Source organism: Myotis brandtii, unplaced genomic scaffold, assembly GCF_000412655.1.
Source record: "Myotis brandtii unplaced genomic scaffold, ASM41265v1 scaffold111, whole genome shotgun sequence".
Taxonomy (NCBI): domain Eukaryota; kingdom Metazoa; phylum Chordata; class Mammalia; order Chiroptera; family Vespertilionidae; genus Myotis; species Myotis brandtii.
In genome coordinates, this window is record NW_005353789.1 from 375,444 (window position 1) to 384,083 (window position 8,640).

At 43.7% G+C, this 8,640-nt stretch overlaps 1 protein-coding gene across 1 annotated transcript; it reads left to right on the forward strand.

The window, feature by feature from the left end:
- Positions 1-261: 261 nt before the first annotated feature.
- LOC102244865 (speedy protein C) lies at positions 262-6,649 on the forward strand. Its single transcript, XM_005857452.2, has 2 exons — positions 262-338; positions 5,593-6,649. Exons 1-2 carry the CDS (start codon positions 262-264, stop codon positions 6,449-6,451), a joined length of 936 nt encoding a protein of 311 aa, XP_005857514.2. The 3' UTR covers positions 6,452-6,649.
- Positions 6,650-8,640: the final 1,991 nt, after the last annotated feature.

Genomic DNA, 8,640 nt, shown 5'->3' on the forward strand with positions numbered 1-8,640 from the left:
CTGCCACAACGGAGTGGTTCTGTAACTCAATAGTACACAACTAGCAGATACGTGTATTAGTTATCTATTTCCCTATAACATACTACCACAAACTCTTAAAGCAACACACATTTGTTTTCTCACAGTTAATCAGGGTCAGGGGCCTGGACATGGGTTAGCTGGCCCCTGCTTCAGAGTCTCACAAGGCTGCAGGTGAGTTATTGATTGAGATGAGGTCTCATCTGAAGGGTCAATGAAGGAAGGATTCACGTTCCCACTCAGATGGCTCACGGCAGCATTTGGTTCCTTGCAGCTGTAGGGTTCATGGAAGCTTCCTTCTTCAAAGCCAGCAACGGAGAGTAAGCTAGCAAGAGAGCGTGAATATACAATGTAATATAACCTTTGCTATATTCTACTGGTTAGAAGCAAGTCACAGGTCCACATATATTCAAGAGGTCCACATACACAAAAATATAAATGTCAGGAGAAGGATCATGGGGCCACCTCTAAAGTTTGTCTATCACAATAAGAAACTCAAACCCAGACCTCCTGATGATAAATCAGTGTTTCCTCCATTTAATCATTTGTCCAGCTATGGATTCCATAGTTCTTACCTGTAAAATAGGGATAATATTTCCAAATAACATACTCAGTTATTATATGAGGAGCAAAGGAAATAGTGGATATTAAAGCACTCTACAAGCTGTAAAGTACAATGTAAATTTAATGGGCAATTGCTATTATTGTTGTATCTCCTTGCTCCTGATGTTTCTTTACTCTTCTTGTCCACCTAAATCCTATACTTCCGTCAAGAATCATCTTATTGTTGCCTTCTCCATGAGGTAACAAAAGTTTCTATTTCAGTGACAGTTGGATGAACGAATGAATGAATGTCCCTATAGTCTTTGTTCAGAAAGTTGGGCTATAGAACAGGTGATTAATCCGCAAAGTATTTTGAACTGATGCCAGAAGATCCACTTGCTTAATTTCATCCATAAGTATGATTATAGCAGAGCAAATCTCCTGAATTAGAAACTATTAAGAAGAGTAGACAATGGGGGGAAAGGAGACATATGTAATACTTTAAACAATAAAGAATTTTTTAAAAGAATTTATTAGCTTAAACAGTGGGGGGGAGAGGAAGAGTAGAGAGAAGGAATAAATTTAAACCCTGTGTCCACATAGCAATTTCTCATTATTAAAAAAAACAACTGCTAATATGACATTATTTACTTTATTAATAGAAGATGAAGTTGAACTCTTGGTCTCAGACTTTGGCTTATGTCTGTGAATTTTCTTCTAATGATGTAAGCAATTATTTGATGAGACCACTTTAGAAGGAAATGAGATCAGTTTAGGAAATAAATGGTTCTTGCTACAAAGCAAATCACATAAGAATTCACATATCCACTTAAAAATGCTTTTTAAAAAACTGAACACTTAGAAGAAAATTCTGATTTGGTCATCACTTCAGTGATTGCTATGCCTTTGTTAGCTGAATGGCTTATGCTGCCAAGACACATGATCCTGATCCAAAACTACCTCAAGAACGTGTTAAAAATAGCAAACCAAAACTGAACTGAGCACAGGCAACCAAAGCCAGCCCAGTGCTGAAGGAGCCACACTATTAATAGAAGAGAAGATCAAGAGAAAACAAGGTCAAAAAAAAAACCAACCAAAATGTTTTCTTTAACACAGACCAATGTTTTCTTCAATACAGTTAGGAAGTGGGCTACTGCTTACCTTGTTTTATGGAAGGCTGCCGTGGTTTACACATTCTGAAATTCTGAGAGATGTTTTTCTAGAAAGCAGCATTCTCTCCCACAACGTGAGTGTGTTTACAGAAGAAATACACTGCTACCTGCCTGCTCCTGCTCCTCCTAAAAATGGGGCTACAGCATTGTGGAACCTCTACTTCCCCTTTGAGAGTCTGTTAAATAATCTCTTTTATATTCAGCTGTGAGAATGAATGGTGTGTTCTATGCTGAAATTTACCACTTTATGTTGTGTGTTTAGCCTTGAATATGGGTACTGAGTGCAGAGGGTAGAATCAAGTATAGATTAACAGTGAAAGATATTCAAAATGGGGAATGGAGATTTCTGAAAGGTCTCCCTCCACTTCCCATGAGCTTGCCATAACTTGCCCTGCCCCAGACTGCCTGGCTGTCTGTCCTGGCACTGACCAGAGATTTTGAGCTCTACAGCTGCTGAAAGGTTCATGTCTCTGCAGGCCCCATTGTCTCTGCCTCAGACAGGAGTTCTGCACCAGGCAGGAAGCTACCAGAAGCTCCTGGGCACAATTACCTGTCTCAGCTAGACTCAGGTATAATTACATTAATATTAATTAAATTTAATGGTTGATAGTGTCCAGAAACCTATTCTGTGGAAAATATTTAGATTCTATCAACGTTCAATAAGGTCTGCTATAGATATATTGTGCTTAAACCATTAAAATTAGGTGTTACAATTGAGGGAGGGGAAATCTCTATTGGGTAGAATATCATCCGTTAAGGTTTCCAGTTCAATCCCCGGGTCAGAGCACAGGCAAGAAGCAACCAATGAATGCATAAATAAGTGGAACAAGAAATCTATGTTTCTCTTTCCCCTTCCCCCCATCTCTTTCTCTCTCTTTCTCAAATCAATAATTTTTTTAAAACACACTAAATCTAAACTATATCATAACATGGGTCTCTATTTTTCTCTCTGCTTTCCTCTGTTCTTACTTCATTCTCAGAAGGGACTTTGATTATGGCAGCAAAGACGACCCCCAGGAGCTCTAGAGTTTTTTCTATGTGCAATCTCAGGAAAAAAAAATTAGAAATTATCTCTCTGTGACCCTGTTGTTCAAAATAATTGCTTGACACTCTTAGGTCATGTGTCCACCCTTAGACCAGAAGTCCTCTGACTGGCCAGCATGTGGCAGAAGTCGCTTGTCCAATACTAGAACATGGCAATAAAAGGAAAGACTATGGGAGTAAGAAAAGATAACATTTACACATTACATCATAGTAATGTCAGACCTTAGTTTGTTTCATAGTAATATCGGGCCTCAGTTTTCAAAATGAAATTTAAAAACATTGACCTAAAACATTTAAATTTTTTTTAATTAAAACTCATCCAGGAAAGTGACCTGGTTATTAAAAGACTATATTTTAAATATGTATACAGTCATCTTTTAGTATCTGCAGGAGATTCTCTCCAGGACCCCCATGGATACCAACATTCAAGCATGCTCAAGTCCTTTAGTTGACCGTTCATATCCATGGGTTCTGCATCTGTGGATTCAACTAATACCCAACCCATGGTTAGTTATTTTTGACCCACGGTTGGTTGAATCTGCAGATGGGGCACCCATGAGTACTAAGAAGGGCCAGCTGTACTTATCTATGTGTAATGTAAGTGTAAAATTAGAAGTAAAGGTGTGGTGGGTCTGGTCTCCACTTGGATTCCAGAAGGTGAAATATAGTCTGTTCCATCACACTTTGCCCATCAGTTATTGGTAATTTTCAAAGTAAGTATTTGTCTTCTATCATTATTCTATATCCTGGTGGAAAGTTTATAACAAAAAGTAATGTCTTTCTTAAGTCATGAAATGAGCTTAGTGTGATTATTTAATTAAAATCTATTTAAGGACAAAAAAAAAAGAAACTAAAGGTTGATCCCTGGCCAGCATTTCTCAGTGGTTAGAGCATCAGCCCATGCACCAAAGGGCCCAGGGTTCAATTCCCAGTCAAAAGCATGTACCTAGGTTGCAGGTTCTATCCCAGGTCCCAGTTGGGCCCATGTGGGAGGCAACCAATTGACGTGTCTCTCTCACATTGATGTTTTTCTCCTCTCTCCCTCCCCCTCCACTGTCTGTAAAAGTCAAGGGGAAAAATATCCTCTGTTGAGGATAAACAAAAACAAAAAAGTAAAGGTTAAAAAAAAGAAATGCTCTGCAATGAAGAAGAAGAAGAAGAAGAAGAAGAAGAAGGAGAAGGAGAAGGAGAAGGAGAAGGAGAAGGAGAAGGAGAAGGAGAAGGAGAAGGAGAAGGAGAAGGAGAAGGAGAAGGAGAAGGAGAAGGAGAAGGAGAAGGAGAAGGAGAAGGAGAAGGAGAAGGAGAAGGAGAAGGAGAAGGAGAAGGAGAAGGAGAAGGAGAAGGAGAAGGAGAAGGAGAAGGAGAAGGAGAAGGAGAAGGAGAAGGAGAAGGAGAAGGAGAAGGAGAAGGAGAAGGAGAAGGAGAAGGAGAAGGAGAAGGAGAAGGAGAAGGAGAAGGAGAAGGAGAAGGAGAAGGAGAAGGAGAAGGAGAAGGAGAAGGAGAAGGAGAAGGAGAAGGAGAAGGAGAAGGAGAAGGAGAAGGAGAAGGAGAAGGAGAAGGAGAAGGAGAAGGAGAAAGGGAAAAAAGAAATAGCTCTTCTCCTTCTATCTTCCTGAACAATTCAGTCCTAAAGCCACAGGTGAGGGGTGGGGTGTAGTAAGGCGAGCCTCCACACTGGTAGTGGGAAGTCCACAGTGGACCAGAACAGGTGTCAGAGTCTGTGCAGGATGAGGAGGACATCCATATTGGGAAGGAATAGCCTGGCGTGGGGGGTCAAGGCTCACAGGATGAAGGGGCATCCACATGAGGGAGTGGCCCCGCCTGAGCAGGTTAAGAAAAACATTGGTAGAAGGGGATGGTCCAGCATGAGCTGACAGAGACTGACTGGGAAGAAAAAGCTTTCCTGTGAAGCAGTGCTGACAAAGGTGGTGAGGGATTGGTTACAAATAAGTAAATATATCAAAGACAGGGATCCAGATTTCTCACTGTCTGAGAAGGGACTTACAAAGATAGAAAGGGATAAAACTAAAATGAACCCTATGGCATTGGTTTGGAATGGAGATGTTGGAGAGAATTCATGGTTTTTCAGACAAACAGATATAGGTGATGATGGTGGTGGTGATGATGATGCTATATAGATAGACAAAAATAAATACAGATGTGTGTATGTGTGCATACATATATCTCTAGCTCTGTCCACTGAGAAGGCCTGCAAGCAGCAACACCCCAGGAATAATATGCACACCTAGCACTTTGATCTTGGCTTCAAAATGCCATTCTCCCCAGAACGAAACCAGGGCTCCCTTGAGAAATGATTGATTTTAGGGTTGGGGCAGGGAAAGTAAAAATTGAGTCTGAAACAACTTGTGCTTATAAGCAAGGACCTAAAATGATAGGGATGTGTCAAAAGGACATTGTAGCCAGCCAGAAAGTGTTCCCACAGACCAACTCTGGGACAAATTCATAATTAAAAAAAGTAATAATAATCATGGTAATAGATTTTAATTCATTAAATGAAATAGAAAACCCTGAGTCTATACTATTACAAATAAATAAATGAATAAAAGTTTGATCAGCCATGGGATCCTTACATAGTTTCAAATTATCTCCCTCCAAATGACTCATTAATCGGCAAAGGAGAAGAGTAAGTTTACAATGGAAAAGCCCGGCAGACACCATGTATTATGGACGAATTGTGTCTTCTCAAGATTAGTACGTTGAAGTCCTAACACCCGGTGCCTCAGAATGTGACTGTACTTAGAGAGAGGGCCTTTGCAGAGGTGATTAGGACGCTGTAGGTAACCCCTGAGCTCAGGTCACCCGCCCCACCCGCCCCCACGCCCTATGAGATGAGCAAAGCCGGAGCCCCTGCCCATGAGGTTGCCATCCAGGTGAAGCTGTGGGGCTGGAGCTGTCAAGATGGGGGCAGTGGGCCTCTCCCTGCCCGCCAGCACCTGGAGCTCCGGGCCTTGCTCCGCCTGCTGGAGCACAGCTGCCTTCAGGAATTCCTCGCCAGAGACCCCTGCTTCCAGATTTCAGATAAGTATCTCCTGGCCATGGTGCTGGTCTACTTCCGGCGCGCCAACCTGAAGCTCAGCGAGTACACCTGCAGCAACCTGTTCTTGGCACTGTACCTTGCAAATGGTATGGAGGAGGACCTGGAGGAAGCCAAACGTATGATTTTCCCGTGGGCCCTGGGCGAGGGCTGGCACAATCAAGTGGCAGATTTCCTGCGTCGGAGGGACAAGCTGTGGGCGAGGATAGGCTTCCGGGCTTTAGTGAGCCGCCGGCGCTGTGAAAAGGTCATGGCCATGGAGCCATCCCAATGGGCCTGGACTCGGGAGCGGTGCCCCCACCACGGCGGGGCTCACAGGAGCTACTCAGAGGCCGGGATCACCCTCCCCGGGGGCCCCGGCTTTTCACCACCCCGCTGCTCCCTCTGTGGCTCGCCCCCTCTCCATAGTCACTACTCCCACCAACCCTGCCCCTTACCTGCCTTACCCAAGAGTCCTGCCCCAAACCCCGAGTGGTACGGCTCTCCTTCCCAGGCCTGTCTCTCAGGGGCTGAAGACCCCTGGGCTGGGGGCTTCCTCATGGTCCTGCCCTCCCAGCTACTTCTGGAGCCAGGCACCTACACCCTTCACATCCTCTCAGAGCCGCTGCCAATGCCCTAGGCGCAGACGGATGGAGGATGGACAGACGCTCGCAGGGTGAACAGCAGCTGGCCTGCCTGCCCTGCCTGCCCTGTGGCCCACTGCCCTCCTGTCTTGTTGACTGCAGGCTGTCAGTGCTGCCCAAGCCCCCTGCCCCTCCACCCAACCTGCAACTTGCACCCACTCTGACCCTGCCCCACTCTAATAAACTCATGTCCACTGTGAAAAAATAATAATAAATAATAAAAATAAAGAGGTAAAATGATTAAGGTAAAATGACATCATGTGGGTGGGCTCTAACCCAATGTGGCTGGTGTCCTCATAAGAGGAGTTTGGAACACAGAAAACAGAGAGACCAGGCTATGAGGATGCAGAAGATGGCCATCTGTGAGCTGAAGAGAGAGGCCTCAGAAGAAACCAACTCTGCCAACACTTTTATTTTGGTCTCTAGCTTCCAGTGCTGTGAGAGAATAAAGTTCTGTAGTTTAAGCAACCCAGTCTGTGGGATATTGTCATAGCAGCCCTAATATAGCAACTAATATATCACCTTAAGTATCCAAACTGAAGATCCTCAGTAATGAGAGAAATCAAAAGAATGTGCCACCTGATAGGATGCAATGAAAGGACCACAGTGTATCACTTCTTATTCCTGACCAAACTGCATAACCCAGATCTAATCATGGAAAAAACATCAGGGCCATCCAAATTAGAGGACATGCTCCTAAATAACTGGCCTGTTATTTTCAAAATTGTCAAGGTCATGAACATCAAGAAAGGACTGAGGAATGATCAAAAATTCACCCACTCATTTGGCAAATATTCTTCAAACTTACAGTGTAGTGGGGAGTGCATAAAACAAACAAGTATATAATGTTTGGAAGTAAGAGCTAATGGAAAAAAATCAAAAGGTAAGGGAATAGGGAGTGACAGGGACGGCTCTATTAGGTAGGATGGCCAGGGAAAGCTTCAAAAGAGGGGATATTTGAGCCAACATATAAAACAGAAAGGGAGCCTCACAAATATCTAGATCTTTCTAAGCTTAAGTAACAAGTGTCAAGACCCCGAAGCAGGAATATTCTTCTTGGTTTCAAAAAAGAACAAGACGGCCAGCGTGCTTGGGGTGGTTGTGGGAGGGAAGAATGACAGAAATTAGCCTGAAGGGCTGACCAGTGGCCAGATCTCAACAAGGCCTTGGACATTAAGGTAAGGACTTTGGATTTCATTCTCAGCGTGATGGGATGCCACTGGAGAGTTTTGAAGGTGGAAGTGACATGATTCAGTTATGATTTAAAATAATCACATGAGCAGAAGCGGCAGAACAGTTGGAAGATTCCTATGGTAGCCCATGAGAGAGAGGATGGCTTGGGCTCAGGTAGTAATGGTGGAGAAAGAGTAAATGGCTCTGAAAAGAACAGGAAAATTTCAGAAGCAAACAGTTCTGACAATAAAGAACCCTCTCCTGTTTGGGGTTTTTGTTGTTTTCTTTGGGGATGGTGGGTGCCCGTGCAGGTACAAGGAATTCATTCACCTGCATTTTCCCTAATTCACCAGAGAGCGCTTACTTGTCCTCCACAGCTCACTCAGATGTCCTCCTTTCCACACACTCTTCCATGCACAGCTTTGGTCACTTGTCCAGACTCCCACAGCACTTTGATCCTGGGCCAAAAAAAGGCCTTGCCACTTCCTCTTGTGGTTAGTGGTGTTTATCTCCACTTCCAGATTCTAAGCTACTACAGTGCAGATTCCTGTCTTGGGCAGCATAGAGCTTCAGAACTGAGAGAGCCTGAATCATCACACACATTTCATAAAATATGTGTTAAACGTCTAAAGAAAAGCAGTCGAATAGATTCACCGTTGGTTAATCAAATGACTGCAGAACCCGCTGGAGAGGACAAGATGTTCCTCTGCCCCATCCTGAACACAATTCCGGCTTTTCAGAACCTGCCTTACAACCAACCAGCACTGAACACTTTTTCCAGTTAGGAAATTTGGAACTCTTTCACTTGGACCTGACTTAGCAACAACCAGATGTCAGGGCTGCTTCTATCAAAAGGTGGTTGCTATAATAAACAGGCCTAACCAAGGTCAAGCGCTCCTTCAACTCAGCAATAAGCATTGTCAGGTGTACATTCCATGGAGCTTAGACTCTACCTTCTCTCAGTCGCAGGCTTGGTTCCATTGATGTAAGGGGGGTATGCTTTTTTGTAAAC

Coding starts and splice junctions, on each gene's coding strand:
- LOC102244865 (XM_005857452.2), top strand. CDS start 262: ATGGCTCACGGCAGCATTTGGTTCCTTGCAGCTGTAGGGTTCATGGAA. Junction 339..5,592: donor TTCAAAGCCAGCAACGGAGA/GTAAGCTAGCAA, acceptor CCCTGAGCTCAG/GTCACCCGCCCCACCCGCCC.